The sequence below is a fragment of the Bombyx mori genome, chromosome 20 (assembly GCF_030269925.1).
Source record: "Bombyx mori chromosome 20, ASM3026992v2".
Lineage (NCBI taxonomy): Eukaryota > Metazoa > Arthropoda > Insecta > Lepidoptera > Bombycidae > Bombyx > Bombyx mori.
In genome coordinates this window covers 5,680,809-5,697,433 of record NC_085126.1, presented here as the reverse complement: position 1 = coordinate 5,697,433, position 16,625 = coordinate 5,680,809, and the positions used below count along the sequence as shown (strand labels likewise).

At 40.1% G+C, this 16,625-nt stretch overlaps 1 protein-coding gene across 2 annotated transcripts in view; it reads left to right on the top strand.

Annotated features, from left to right (window-relative positions):
* LOC101746370 (ras-responsive element-binding protein 1) overlaps nt 1–15,493 on the top strand; it is a 40,784-nt gene extending 25,291 nt beyond the window's left edge. For both annotated transcript variants that reach the window (XM_012695449.4, XM_038018072.2), the window contains exons 3-6: nt 7,614–10,305; nt 10,634–11,279; nt 11,842–12,062; nt 12,959–15,493. In XM_012695449.4, coding sequence (XP_012550903.3) covers nt 7,614–10,305; nt 10,634–11,279; nt 11,842–12,062; nt 12,959–13,217 — 3,818 coding nt within the window. In that variant the 3' untranslated portion in view covers nt 13,218–15,493. The remainder of the gene's footprint in view (nt 1–7,613; nt 10,306–10,633; nt 11,280–11,841; nt 12,063–12,958) is intronic.
* Nucleotides 15,494–16,625: the final 1,132 nt, after the last annotated feature.

The window sequence follows — 16,625 nt, the reverse complement described above, 5'->3', positions numbered from 1 at the left end:
GGTCGCGATTCCGATTCGATGGTAGATTCTGCAAAGCACTACACTGGCTAGGGCCAGTGTTAGCAACACTTGAGTCCCGAGAGCTCACCTACACGTCAAGGAGAAGCTGAAATAGCCTCTCAAAGCTAACAGCATAGGTAGGAAAAAAAACGATCTATCAGCCCACAGGCGTCCACTGCTAGATATAAGCCTCTCCCAAGCCTGTGCTGCTTGCATCCGGATCGCCGCGAACACCAATAATTCGTCGCTCCATCTTATGGGAGATCTACCCACGCTACAGTCCATCAAGTTCCCTAAGCGCTTACCACGCATATCGCCACTCGCTTTGAGACGTGAGAAGAGTAATCGGATCGGAATAACGGGTCTTTAGGGGTTTTCCGTGGCTTCTAGTATCGGAGATAGATGAACCCCGTTTGGATACAATTTAACACCAACCTTCACCGACACCGCCAGCAACACGTCGAGACCTCAAAAATGCTTATCTTGAGAATGTCGTAAGCGAGGTTCAGAGATATATATTCTCTTCTATGATGACTACCCGCCAACTCATTCAAAACAACAAGTAACATCTATACGAATATTACAAAGCTGAAGAATTTGTTTGTTTGAACGCGCTAATCTCGTGAACAATTGGTCGAATTTGAAAAAAAATTCAGTGTTAGATAGCCCATTTATTGAGGAAGGCTATATATAGGCTATAACATCACGGTAAGACTAATACAAATGGAGCACCGATAAAGAATGTTTCAAAATATGAAGTGGGGGGGGTAAAATTTTGCGTTACGTCAAAGTAATGATTCCACGCGGACGGAGTCGCGCTAGTTAAAAAGCTAGTCAAAAATATTTTACAACTAGCGGCCCGCCCCGGCTTCGCTTGGGAAGCAGCGCTCGCGATGTAAAGAATTTTAGGTCATTTTTTTACACATTGGGTTACATTATTGAACTTTCAGTAAGGATCCCTAATTTTTTTGAAAATATACTAAATATAGCCTATGTCACCCGGGGATAGCGTAGCTCTCCAACAGTGAAAGACTTTTTTAAAACGGTTCAGTAGTTTCGGAGCCTATTCAATACAAACAAACAAATCATTCCTCTTTATAATATTAGTATAGAGTATAGATATAGATGTTCAAACGTAGGAAACATCCCTACTCAAGTCAGTACCGTTCGGGCTCATTGGTGTGTTGAAGAAAGCAGCGGTAAAGCGATACGTACGCGACATATCAATCAAAAACGTTTTGTAACATGGCCCGTTATTTGCGGCTCTTACGTGCTCAGAAATAAGAGCTAAATTACAATGATTGTGTCTCTAATAAAAGTAGCGCTCCGGGATGGGCACAACTCGATTTAAATTCCGTATAAGCTGGAAAGAGGAAGTCACGAGCCTCGTCGCATCTATGTCACACCTTTTCTCCGTATTTGAACTTGAATGAACTCGCAGCTATAATAAAAAAAAATATATATAATATATTCATTCGATGGTCTTATTATTTATTGTATGCGCGTTATTAAATTTTATCTAAGCTTTGTTTATTGTCTCAGTGCAGGTGAATGACCTACGACCGATACTGTTTTTTTCGATTTCCTGATAAATTTCAGCTATAATTCGAAGTTTTAATTGCATTTGAATAACTGTTTTTGTCTGGAATAAAAAACGCGTTTACGTGTGAGCAACTATTAGTGTGACTCATAACACATACATTAAGGGTAGAATAATCGTATGTGTTATGAATATGGACCGAAGACCTGGTAAGAACCGCTGGATCACGTTGGATGCAGGTGGCAACGGACCGGCCGCACTGGAGGTCACTTGGAGAGGCCTATGTTCAGCAGTGGACAATGGACAGGCTGAGATGATGATGATGAATCGTATGTGATATAACTTTACGATTATACCTTTTCATCATATTAAAATAAAATAAAAACTGGCTATAGACATTGAGATAATAGAAAAGAGACTATATATACCTACACCAAAATTATGTGTGTGATTTAATGATGAATAAATACATCAAACGAAGTACTTAGCTCGGTAAATTATTATAAAATAATAAAGAATAAAAATATCAGCGCGAACTTACCTAATGATTTATCGATAACGCAAATCGGACGTTACCAAGAATTCACATATTATATTTAAAAAAAAAAAACTTCGATTTTTCTCGTTCGCAAACAATGACAATGCCTGATCATCAGAAAGCGTTTATTATTAAATAATTACGTAGTATTTTATTCGTTACAATATATAAATTTACAAAACATACGTAACCGATAATTATCCGTTATTAATTTCGTAATACGTAAGTCCATATAAATTACGATACGTTTTCCTTGTGATGACGAAATGAAGTTTAGTACAGAACTCATGAAGAGAGATCAGTATTGGAATGAAACTCATTTTAAAAAAAACATGTGTGCAATTCACACGTGGTAGAAGTGAAACCTTCCAAAATTAAAATACAATTATCCTAAACGTCTTAAGTATATGTAAAATTTTGTCATTAGTAAATAATTGTAAGGTAGCGCCCTCTGTGAATTGATATTTTAATTTCACGTATAATCCTAAATTAAAATTCACTACAAGAGCTTTCATACACACGTTAGTATTAAAAAATCTCACAGATAGCGCTGTATTAAATAGTATGTATATTTCTGTCTCATTCTTTGCTGACTTCATCCTACACATTTTTGTATTTGTGTCTCTTACCTGTCGTTTTTTCCGTTGCATCCGGTTTGAAATCACAACGATTCTAAAGAAGTTTTCACTTCAAAAACTGGATGATTTGATTTTTTTTTATAACGCCATCTTGTTGTGTCTTTAAAGCAGTTAGTTGCTCTCAATTAAGAAAAATAGTATTATTATTCGCCAATAGATGTCGGGAAGAGTCATAAAGTTGATTATGGCTAAAGTTGATTATATGAAAACACGAATAAAACAACATTTTCTGAAAATAAATCGTAGCTAGATCGATTTATCGCCCCCGAAATCCCCTGTATACTAAATTTTATGAAAATAGTTTGGAGCCGTTTCCGAGATTCAGATTATATATATATATATATACAAGAATTGCTCGTTTAAAGGTATAAGATAACGATATTAGTATTTATTTTCGGACGTGCTCAATTCCAATTTCAAATCAAAGACAAAATTCCTTGATGGAAAGCTATCAGCTATCATCATCAGAACATTTCAATTTGTATAATAAAAATGCGACAAAATATTTAGAATGTAGGTAGTTGCACAAAAACAAAAACACAAAGAAATTGTAGCACAAATTGCTTTTGTTCTAATCAACATCTTAATTAAATAAAAATAAATTATGATTTTTCAAATATCAACTACGTATTACAGCCATCAAACAATGTTGGACATTACCAAAAGATGCTAGAAAACGTTATTAACAATGCTTCGTATATAAACCCTTCGCAACAAGAAACCGGTGAAAACATTGAGCATAACTTATTACAAATTACTAAAGCTACTAGCTTATTCGCTAGTGCAACTGCCCATTTCTTCCGTAAAGCAGTAATGCGTTTCGGTTTGTAGGGTGGGGCAGCCGTTGTAACTATACTTGAGACCTTAGAACTTATATCTCAAGGTGGGTGGCCCATTTACGTTGCAGGCGTCTGTGGGCTCCAGTGAGCTAGTCCACAGATATAAGCAAAAAAAATAATAAAAAAATCTAATCTACATCAATAGCCTCCAGCTAACTTCTTGATCATAACATAAATACAGCGAGATAACCGCGTACTGATAACGCGAAGGTTGAAATCAGAAAACAATAAAATCGTGTAATAAAAAAAAATACCCGCTAAAATTATAATTTGCGTAATCTCAAAATTGATGGTGACAACACTGGGTGAGCCAAGAGAAAGCCTAAGTATTGATGCGAAACTAAAAAAATCCTAAACTCGTGAGATCCTCTGCCTTTTAAGACGTAATTAATTGAAATGCCTTCACATACAAAACACTCCCATCATCCAAACAGATTATTCACGCGAACACATCTAGTAACAAAAGATTTACGTCACACGACCAGTAAAGTTCTAATTTTTTGCCTTCAAACATCTATTTATCCGACAAAATGTATTTTAGAACAGCTGTTAAAATAAAAGAAATATATACATGTACTATGTTTGGAAATGGAGAATTTTGTTGTCGAGTGACATGAACCTCGCCTGATATGTTCCGGTCGCCGGTCTTCCGTTGAGCTGTTAGGAATCCTTCGAAGGCAATCGGGTAGCTGTTAGGAATCCTTCGAAGGCGATCGGGTAGCTGTTAGCAAATTTCACCTTTCCCAACGAAGCTAGAGCAACTTTCGACGCATTACCTTTTTTTTTATTACTTAGATGGGTGGACGATCTCACAGCCCATCTGGTGTTACGTGGTTACTGGAGCCCATAGACATCTACAACGTAAATCCGCCACCGACCTGGAGATATAAGTTTTAAGGTCTCAGTATAATTACAACGGTTGCCCCACCCTTCAAACCGAAACGCATTACTGCTTCACGGCAGAAATAGGCAGGGTGGTGGTACCTACCCGTGCGAACTCACAAGAGGTCCTACCACCAGTAATTACGCAAATTATAATTTTGGGAGTTTGATTTTTATTACACGATGTTATTCCTTCACCGTGGAAGTCAATCGTGAACATTTGTTGAGTACGTATTTCATTAGAAAAATTGGTAGCCGCCTGAGATTCGAACACCGGTGCATTGCCCAACACGAATCCACCGGACGTGTTATCCTTTAGACCACGACGATTTCATATCATATCCATAAATCCAATTGAATGCGTTCGTAATAATTGATCTAAATCTTAAAGCACCCATAACGTTTGCAGACGCTAAAGACGCGAAACTAAAACCAGAATCGCGTCGGTAATGGTTTTACGCAATTTTCTCGAAAAGTACTTGGTATCCTCCTCCTCGAGTCGTGTTCCTCATGTCTGAGGGTCGTGACCACCATCACCCATGAGCTTCAATCTTAAGATATTTTTCCACTTTCCCCTGTCCACGGCGTCATACAGCGCGCTGTACACTGTACTGTCCAAAGCGGTGCGGATCTGATCGGACCAACGAGTATGGCTGCGGTCTCTAGATCTGTTGCCTTCAACTTTCCCTGTGATCATAAGTTTTTCCAGGTTATCGCCGTCTTTCCTCGCAATGTGAAACCACCACCATGAATACAACTTGGTATAATATTCCCGAAAAATCGTAAATTCGTCTTCGCATACCTACGAGTCCGGATGTCGTTATCTGAATAAAGAAACACACGACAATGAAAATGATACGTAATTAACTCGTACCGCAGGTTACTAATTAGCAAACGAGATAGCGTTCAGTCTGTTGCGAATACACATTAACCAATCGTGATTATTTAAGCAATGAACTATAATTACGTATATGTAAACGGATGACGTTTGAGCATTTACGATTGCGTATCTTCAATTAAACCCAGTTTTAAGGTAAATTATAGTTATGTATTTTGCATCCGAATTATTTAGACTTTTTTAAGTCGCTAATAAGCAAACAGGCTCACGTCTTTTTCGATTTTTAGCGGATTTTTAGCCAACAGAGGCCCCAACGTGGATACCGTAAACAATTTTGAGACATAGTGAAGTGATGAATGATTCTTTCGCGAGGTTTTCGGAGTCAATAGAAATCTCAATTGCATTGCACGGCTATCCACCCTACAAACCGTATATCTTGATTTCTTTATGGCAGAAATAAGCCGTGGTGGTTACTACTGGTTGGACCATGCCCCCCACTACTTGCAAATTCTGGCGACATTACTATACATTCTCGTGCGAGTTCTCGCAAATGCTCTTTTTTCCTCATGTCATTAACACGCAGGCCGTTAGGTACATACGACTTTGGTTGTGTGGAGCGAAATAGTGCACTATTACTACACTGGCTCGGTTAGCCTTTACGAAATTAAAAATGAATATTTTTTCTTTACGGTCGTCCATCGTCATTATTTGTGCTACGGCAATCGGCTACTTCTGGTACCATCAAAACGCGAATCGCTCAGTCCGTGAGTTGTTAGGTCTCCCTTGGAGGCGCTCGGGTAGCTGTTAGCAAATCCCGCCCCTTCTGGCTGAGCCCTTGCTCGCCCACCTGTCCTTGTGAAACTGGAAAACTCTCCGCGCCTACAGTGAGCCCTCAATAACAGCTAAAAACGATTAAACTCAAAGCAACATTACAATTATTGAATCAATCGAATTTAATATTAATTCAATAATTGTAAATTATGTTAATTGAATTAATAATAATATAATAATCAATAAATGCATATTACAAAGTGAGGATTGTACTGACGTCCGCAATGACTCAAATTCGTTCAATAAACGCTATTTACTAAAAAGTTTGGTTTGCACCACACTTTGCGGTTTTACATCAACATAATATGATGCCTGTGACGTATGCAAATTATGTAACATATCACTTTTTTTTTTAATTGCTTAGATGGGTGGACGAGCTCACAGCCCACCTGGTGTTAAGTGGTTACTGGAGCTCATAGACATCTACGACGTAAATGCGCCACCCACCTCAAGGTGTATCGATGTAAAATTATAATTTGCATAATTACATGTGGTAGGACCTCTTGTGAGCTCGCACGGGTAGGTACCACCACCCCGCCTATTTCTGTCGTGAAGCAGTAATGCATTTCGGTTTGAAGGGTAGGGCAGCCGTTGTAACTATACTGAGAGCTTAGAACTTATATCTCAAGGCGGGTGGCGGCATTTATGTTGTAGATGTCTAGTGGCTCCAGTAACTACTTAACACCAGGTGGGCTGTGAGCTCGTCCACACATCAATGCAATACAAAAAAAAAAAAAATCTGTCACGAAGTTGGTATTCCAATATCAAACAATGTTTAAAAGCGAATTTAACTTAACTCCAAACAGGCTTTAAATTATAATATTGTTTTAAATGCAGCGTAACCAGAAAATCTATATCATGATAATTCTAGGCAGATACCCTTATAGCCGCGCCTGTTAGTCTGTGACCTACGTGTCGGCTTATTGATTTTAAGTTCTACTAAACTCCGTCACGCAGAACTATCGGCTTAATAATTACGGAATAGAGTCTATTATAGAATGAAAACATAACGAACAAAAGATAGAACCGATGAATCACACGAGGACTTGTAGTGGGATGTTGTTTGGGAAAGGTTGAATTGTGGTGAACATGAGACATAATTGGTTTGCTGTTAAAAAATTATATAGAGATTCGTCTCGAATGCCCACGAGAATTTTTGTTCTCTTAACGAATATAGATCGGTGATATGAAATTGATGATTGAAATGAATGTATTTTCAGTATTTTCATTGTTTCAAAACAAAAACATTAAAAAAGACGAAATGCTTTCATGTCGCCATCTTTTGTCGAGTAGAGCAAACAACAATTTACCCTAAATCTATTAGCTGATTGTGTGGATGAATGGTTGCCGCCTGACGCCTATAGCTCATTATTTTATTGCGGGGTCACACCACAAGTGAATTGCCTGACTCATCTATTGTCGACTTTTCTTGGAAATGTGAAATGAAAGCGTCCTGCGTTATTCAAACATTCGTAATCAATTGAAAACATGTATTCTTTTGTTACAGAAATCAAAACAGAGGACATCAGCGAGGCTAAAATCGAAGCCGACGAGGAAATGGATAAAGTGAAAATTGAACAACAGGAAATGAGGAATCGTACGACTAGTATTGACAGCGACAACCGTTCGGATAGGAGCGACGATGAGGACGTCAGAAGGGCGCGAAAGCGGGCCGCGTCCACTTCTCCTTCCCCCATCCCGATGGACAAGAGGGTCGCTCGCTTCGACTGCCCGAAGTGCCGCCAGCGTTTCGATTCGGTCAACGCTTTCGACATTCACCGGTTCACAGCGCACGGAGATGATTCGAGAACGGGCCACAACGAGGTCAGTCTCGTCGACTACTCGACAAAGAAGATTCCAGAAATTATACGTGCCAGGAACCACGTCTCATCGACCGAACAACGATACAAATGTGACGTGTGCTCGAGGGATCTCCCCAATATTCAAGTATTTGAGATTCACAGGAAAACATGCACACCGAATCGTGGCTTGAGTCCGATACGCGACAGACGAGAAGAATTCTTGGCTAATCTAGATCTGCGGACCAAATCGTTCGGGATTCCGGGCACGTTGACGCCGCCGATGGAGAGATTTACATCGAAGTTCGAAGACGGGCATCTCGCGACTAACGGTATTAGACATATCGATGCAGCTCGAGATTTGGCAGATATTCAATCGATATTGAACGTCACGTCTGCGGGGAGTCTTCTCGAGAGACTCACTGGTAACAGAGTAGCTTTAGAGAGCACTGTACTTACGCCTCCAGACACCGTCGTTAAAGAACGAGAGACTGAAGAGACACAGGATAACTTTGCCGCTGAATTCAGGAGGATGAAGCTTCGGGGAGAGTTCCCTTGTCGCTTGTGTCCAGCTAAATTTCCCAATCTTAGAGCTTTAAAGGGCCATAACAGAGTCCACTTAAGTGGAACAGGACCGGGCCCTTATCAGTGCAACATGTGTCCACACGCATCTTTAGATAAGGCGGCTCTAGTGAGACATATGAGGACACATAACGGTGATCGTCCATATGAGTGTGCGGTGTGTAATTACGCGTTCACTACGAAAGCAAACTGCGAGAGACATTTAAGAAACAGACACGCCAAAGTAACCCGTGAAGATGTAAAACGCTCCATCATTTACCATCCGTCCGAAGATCCGAATAACGACGAAGTCAACTCGAAGCTCGCACGCGATGAAGTCAAGAGATCTCTCGCGTTCCACACCCCAGATATGGATAGGCGAAATGAGAGCACCGGTCGCGTGACTCCGCTAACTCATTTTACGCCTAGTTTCATTGCCGAAAGACATCCGGTCACAACACTTACATCGAAAGCTTTACCGGAAGCGCCGCTTTTGCGCGAATCAGACCGTCCCACGCCAAGGATCAAAGTGAAAGGAATCGGTCAGTTAAATCAAATCCCTGAATTCAGATCACCAGAACAAAATTACAAAACCAATGACGCTCATTCCGAAACGTATGATGAAGAGGTCCCTGTTGACCTAAGCACGAGTGATAATAACAGTTGCGATGTCCTTGATCTTAGCAAAAAGAAACGCGATGCCGACGATGAACGCAAAACCCCTGTACGCCCTACATTCGAACCAGATCCTGCGTCCGTTGCTGCTTCGGCATTAGAAAAAACGAGACTACTCTTAGCCCAGCAAAGATTATTTGAAACGTCGCTCCCAAAAATTGACCCAGCTTACTATGCTACTCATCTATCTCAAATATACGCTGGTGCGGTGCCAGGAATTCCTGGGCTACCTCTGCCCCCGTCTTTTCCTTACTTTCTTCAACCCTCGTTTTTCCCCCACCCCTCTGACACACAAGAACTTGCAGAGATAAAGCAACGTATTCAAAAAGAAATCATCCGTGGGCTGAGTATGTCCGGTGGAAGGCTTATTCCAAATGAACAAGAAACTGTTCCTAAAGAAGAACCCGAGGAAGAAGAAGTGAAGCCAATTCCACAAATGTCATCGCCTGCGCTGTCGCCTCACCCAGAATCTCCCCGACCCCTGAGCAATAACCTCGTCCCTCAGACAGACTCCGTAAAGATGGTCATTAAAAATGGGGTGCTTATGCCAAAACAGAAACAAAGACGCTATCGTACAGAAAGACCATTTTCTTGCTCACAGTGCTCTGCTAGATTCACGTTGAGATCTAACATGGAAAGGCATGTAAAACAACAGCATCCCCAACACTGGAGTGTCCGTAGACCCGCTCAAAGAGGCCCCCCACCTTACACCTCTACGGACGCTTTGGCCGATCGCGTTAAATTCGCCCTTTTGGCTCATCACCTTGAACGACCACTGCAGTCAGAGAGATCGCCGGCGCGACGAGACTCTGATGAAGTCGCCGATAATGAAGAAGATGAGGACGACGCCCTAATAATTGACGAGGAAACGGATGTGGAAACCAAGTCCGAAGAACATACTGCAGCCCGACAAGCAGCTGCCGAAATACTGATGGCTTCGCGACAACAAGAGATCAATAAAGACTTTGATCTTAAAATAGCAGGCAATTTAATTAATAAACCAGTTCCCATAGCAGAGAAAACAGAATCTGGACCCGACCCTACACCAGGACAAGATTTGCTGACCGTTCCAGTTGTACCCACACGCAGTGACGAGGAAGAAGACGAAGAAGGCCTGGTAGCTTCAACAAGCGAGGGAAATAACTCGGGCAGCGACGAAAATAAGTAAGTTCATTTTTTTTATTGCTTAGATGGGTGGTCGAGCTCATAGCCAACCTGGTGTTAAGTGGTTACTGGAGCCCATAGACATCTACAACGTAAATGCGCCACCCACCTTGAGATATAAGCTCTAAGTTCTCAAGTATAGTTACAAAGACTGCCCCGCCCTTCAAACCGAAACGCATTACTGCTTCACGGCAGAAATAGGCAGAGTGGTAGTACCTACCCGTGCGGACTCACAAGAGGTCCTACCACCAGTAATTCAAAACTCTAAAGTAACATAATATTGATTTAAATTACATTTTTATAGTATTAATCATTAACTTTATTACAGATCTGAATCTGATGTCGCACAACCACCGAAAAAGAAATCGGCGTACAGTCTCGCACCGAATAGGGTCTCGTGCCCTTACTGCCATAGAAAGTTCCCGTGGTCTTCGTCCCTCCGCCGTCACGTCCTCACTCACACGGGCCAGAAGCCGTTCAAGTGTCCCCACTGCCCTCTACTTTTCACTACCAAATCGAATTGTGACCGTCATCTGCTAAGAAAACATGGGGGGTCAGCGCGTGCCATACTCGCCGAGCCCATACCGGACACCGTGATGGCTCCCCAGCCCGCGAATGAGAACAGGAGTGTTCCAGAGAGGCCTTTCAAATGTGCATCATGCCCAACCAGCACGTTCTCCTCTATAGAAACTTTAAAGAAGCACATGTCCTCTCGGCACGGGACCGACTCGCGGCCGAGCTCGCCAAACCTGGAGATTATTGACGACAACTCTGAGATGGGCCTCGCTTTCAAGTGTCATTTGTGCGAGGCGTCCTTCGGCGACAGAAGCGGGGCCCTCGCGCATTTGGCAGCCACACATGCGACTGAATACGAACAGCTGGTGAATAAGGGGGCGTTGGATGCGGCCAGCGACAGGAGTGAAAGCGCTGACGATGACGACAGGGGCAAGTTTCCCGATCACGCTAATCGAAAGGTAAACCATCACTTAATACAATTCGAATATTCAAATATGACGTCGTCGTGGCCTAAAGGATAAGACGTCCGGTGCATTCGTATATAGCGATGCACCGGTGTTCGAATCCCGCAGGCGGGTACCAATTTTTTTAATGAAATACGTGCTTAACAAATGTTAACGATTGACTTGGCACGGTGAAGGAATAACATCGTGTAATAAAAATCAAACCCGTAAAATTATAATTTGCGTAATTACTGGTGGTAGGACCTCTTGTGAGTCCGCACAGGTAGGTACCACCACTCTGCCTGAAGCAGTAATGCGTTTCGGTTTGAAGGGTAGAGCAACCGTTGTAACCACACTTGAGACTTTAGAACTTATATCTCAAGGTGGGTGGCTCATTTATGTTGTAAATGTCTATGGGCTCCAGTAACCACTTAACACTAAGTGGGCTGTGAGCTCGTCCACCCATTTAAGCAATAAAAAAAAAACCTTTAGATGTTTGAAGTTAAAAACCTTTTCAATGATATTCCGACTATAATCTATCTACTGAAAATAAATATTAACGGCTCTGCTTACGTAGGTGGTCTGCGCGTTTTGCGTCCGCCGGTTCTGGTCCGCTGAGGACCTGCGTCGCCACATGAGGACGCACTCCGGCGAGAGGCCGTTCGCTTGTGACCTCTGCTGCAGAAGGTTCACCCTGAAGCACAGCATGCTCCGTCACCGCAAGAAGCACAGGGAGGACCACACTGATGACGAAGAGACTTCGCCTCCGAACACCCCAATCGACAACGAAGCCAACGGGTAAGCGTCTGTCTGTGGTAGAACCTCTTGTGAGTCCGCGCGGGTAGGTACCACCACTCTGCCGTGAAGCAGTAATGCGTTTCGGTTTGAAGGGTGGGGCAGCCGTTGTAACTATACTGAGATCTTAGAACTTATATCTCAAAGTGGGTGGCGCATTTGCGTGATGTCTATGGGCTCCAGTAACCACTTTACACCAGGTGGGCTGTGAGTTCGTCCACCAAAATAAGCAATAAAAAAAAATAAAAAAAAATCATCAGATATTTCTACAAATCTAATTTGAATCAAATCTGTGCTGTGTCAACACTTTAGCCTACATTACTGTTGCTCTGCAATATATAAATAGTATTACAAAAGTTTTATAACACGCATTACCTAATAAAAAAAACTCTAAAACGTAATTAGCAAATCGTTATCTAATTGCACAATTTTGCTTACGAATCAAATTGTTTTTTTTTTTCTCCTACCTATTCTGATAGCCTTGAGCTATATCAGCTTCGCCCTAAAATGTAGGTGAGCTCACGGGGCTCAAACCGGAGTGTTGCTAAGACCCTAGCAAGAGCAGTGCTTCGCAGAATCTACCACCGGATCGGAAACGCGACCCACTGAGAAGATCCGGCGCGAAACTTAGTAGAATGTGCCTATGGGTAGGCAGCGGCTTGGCTCTGCCCCTGGCATTGCTGACGTCCATGGGCGACGGTAACCACGCATCAACAGGTGGGCCGTATGCTCGTCTGCCTATGCCCAATAAAAATAAAAAAATATATAAAAATAATTACCGTCTTCGTCGAATTCTTCGTCATAAACGACGAATGCGAAGTGGGCTGTGTCTGTGGTTTAGAATTCTAATTCGTTTACGGTTTGAACGGTGACTAATCAGTGGCGCTGTCTGTTCGTAGGTATCTGTACCGGGAGGACGCCGGATCCGGACCGGAGACCCCGAGCAACGTGAACAACAACAACTCGCCGCCCTCCGGCCCCTACGAGAAGAAACTAAAACTCGACATGGTATCGAGGAAGTACTCATCGGAGGCCGAAATCGAAGGCGAAAACGGAAGCGACCTCATCGGGAAGCTACTGGGAATCCCCGACAAGACCATCAACAAACTGCTCTCATCGGCCGACGAGGCAGCAAAAATACTCGGAGTCAACAAATGAGAGTACGCTTTAGTCCTCGTGGCTCCAGCCAGGCTCGTCCTGGCGCCGCGAGGACTAGCACTCCCGGTACAACTTCGAGCGCAACGCTAAATCGATGCGACGCCATCTATCAACGAGTAGCGGAACTATTCGCTTTGTAAATACGCTTTCGGTGCCTTCAGCTGCCTTATTCAAAATCCGAATGCCGTCCGGTAGTGTCTTATTGTTAGATTTGGGTGAAAAAACAAACGAAGATTTAATGTTTAGTGCCAGTTACAAGTACATTTTTTAGTGTATGACTATTGTAGTTGTAAGTTTTACTCACGTATTGTATTTAGTGTTAGCCAGTTTTGTGAGCACACATATCTTTTGTAACGAGCATTTCCATCTAGTCGCGGCACGTATAGAACGTAGTTCACCATTACCTTTTCAATTTTTACATTTAAAAAAAAATATAGCTCAACTTCTATTTTCTGTGGTCATGAAATGGTGAAATTCGTTTTCAAACTCACCGGCACATGTAGTATAAAACAAACAGCCAAATAAACCTTTTTTTTTTGTTTTCGCAAATCCAAAATTGTCTAGTCAATATTGAAACGATTAAACTAAGCTAATATACCAAAATAAGGATTAGACTTTTTTTACATTCATAGTATCCGGTCGGTCTTGTGTGACCAGCCTTCAACCAATGATAGCACTAAGTTTCGATTTAGGAAATTAAGCATAATCTTTTCGTATCTTTCTTAAAGCCTTTTTTGCACTATCTTTTTTTATTTCAACTCTATTAGTTCGTTCGTAAACTCAAAAAATTATTTTGCTCAAATCCATGGCATTTCTATTGACAAAGACTATTAATATAAATATGTTTTAATGTGTGTAAAGACTAAGATCTCTTTAAAATAAGTGTACATTTTTATTTTTTTTATTTTTTTAAACGAATGAGTATCCTCGGTGGACTAACGTTTACCAAAACGGGAAAGATTAGTTTAAAGTATTTTTTTTTTACTTTTATTTACGAATTAAAGAGTTTTATTTAGATTTTATTTTTTTAATGGTGCAACATTTCGTTTATGGGTTTAAAACTCTTTAGGGTAGCTTTAGTATAGTCTCCCTGTAATATGGGAAAGAGATCATACGCTAGAATATACCTAAGTCCGAACATGCTTTGTATATTATGAGAATGCTAAATATATATTATACCAAATATAAAAAAAAATATTTAGCCGTGTTAAATATAAGATAGCATTAGTAATAACAATAAGCAATATAGGATTACGTTATTTGACAACGAAATAATTCTTTACAATTAGAATTTTAGTAGCTACTAATATTAGTCGAAATAAAAAAAATCTATGGCTATTAGAAAAAACGATTTTCTGTATTGATTAATAATTTTTGTATTGTGATTTTTTTGTTTATATATATTCTAAGCACCTGTTTCGTACTAATAGTAATGTTAATAGTAATTGTTAATTAAGTTTTTCAAATGTGTATTTCTATTTCCTTGACACTTTTAGTCCAATGCTTGAATACTTAAAAAAAAAATCTTCTCATGCACGTAGCGACTGAGTGAGACAAACTATTATTATATTTTATAGACATACTATATAATAATATAACACTTAGTGTTTTCTTCCTGTTCTATTTTCAATTATTGTAATTAAGTGCGAGCAGGACAGAGCTTAGTAAATACTGAGTAAAGTTTAGATCTCGGTTCTAATTTCTAAATATAAATAAAGTATACCAAAGTAAGTTTAGTTATCGATTATCAATTTTGATTCCTGCTTCATGTCAATTATAGTTAATGAAATATGATTATTATGAAATCGTATTAAATTAATATGTAGTGGTAATTGCTAGCGATTATTAATATTTTATGTGCACGGACCTTAATATAGATGTGAAGTTGATGATATCTTTTGAGATGAATAGTAGAAGTGTGTGTGAATTTTAAAAATTTATTAATTATTACCATATTATCTTAACTAGAATATTATTGTTGATATAATCTCGTACTTAAATCGAAACATTAATATATAAGGAATTTAGTGTTAAGTATTTTGGCAACACCGCTTGGCCTTTCAAATGTAGTAGTGTGTGTGTGTTTAAAAATATTACTAGAATTTTAAGATTTTAATACAATATATTTAAAATGTCATTTTTTTTTTTTTTCAAATCTTTCAATGTGTCCTTGATAATTCACATTATGCCTCTCTTACTAAATGCAATGTAAGTGTCGTTTTAAAAACGTTTTCTTTCTTGTGACAAATAAATAAATATTGTGTATTAAATAGAAATTGTTTTTTTTTTTTTCAAATATAACAATGCCTCACTAGGAAGCAGACTTATCTGATTTAAAATATATATATTATGATCTAAAATAGGGGTTCCCAAACTTATTTGGTCTACTGCCCACTTTGAGAATAAATTATTTTTTAGCGCCCCCATTTTTTCACCTACTTAAAAACCATTATAACCAGAACTCAGTTGGTGTCTAAGAGTCCTCCTAGATGAAATTACAAATCGCCTCCCAAGCCTCTACACAACGCCCCCATTTTTTTTCAGGGTCTCTCACCGCCCCCCTTTAGGCATGCAGCGCCCACAAGGGGGCGTTATCGCCCACTTTGGGAAAGGCTGATCTAAAATATGAATGTGAACTTGAAGAAATAATTAACATAATAATCGTGAAAAAATAAAAATATCGGCAACTCAATTATTATAAATTAAGTTCATCGAACCCTGACCTAGGTTACCATCGGTGCCATTTTGGAAATTCCTTGAACTATTATATTAACATACACCTTTCAACTTTATCACCATGCAATATGGTCCTTTTCCTCTTATCTCCAAAATAAGAATGAGTAGCCAGTTACATGTGCGTGGTGCAGAAAAACAAATTCTACACTAAGCCATATTAGGTTTATTTTTTCGTTCCTATTTAACTCTAATAAAAAAATATTGAGTGCGTTTCGGATATAAAAATACAAGCGTTCGCACGCATAAGATAAAAAATTATAGTATTCTTTTTAGCGATATATTGGTGGATACAATTGGTGGATTGATGATAGTTTATGACAGTCTCTTGTGAGTCCGCGCGGGTGGGTACCACCACCCTGCCTATTTCTGCCTTGAAGCAGTAATGCGTTTCGGTTTGAAGGGGGGGGGGGGGGGGGGGGGCAGCCGTTGTAACTATACTTGAGACCTTAGAACTTATATCTCAAGGTGGGTGGCGGCATTAACGTTGTAGATGTCTATGGGCTCCAGTAACTACTTAACATCAGGTGGGCTGTGAGCTCGTCCAGCCATCTAAGCAATAAATAAATAAATAATGATTTCTACATTGACCTAGTAAGCATTATAAAATTTCATTCATTATAAATTTTCACACGAAACCTGTTTATTTTCGTTTATGATATTTAGTATACATAA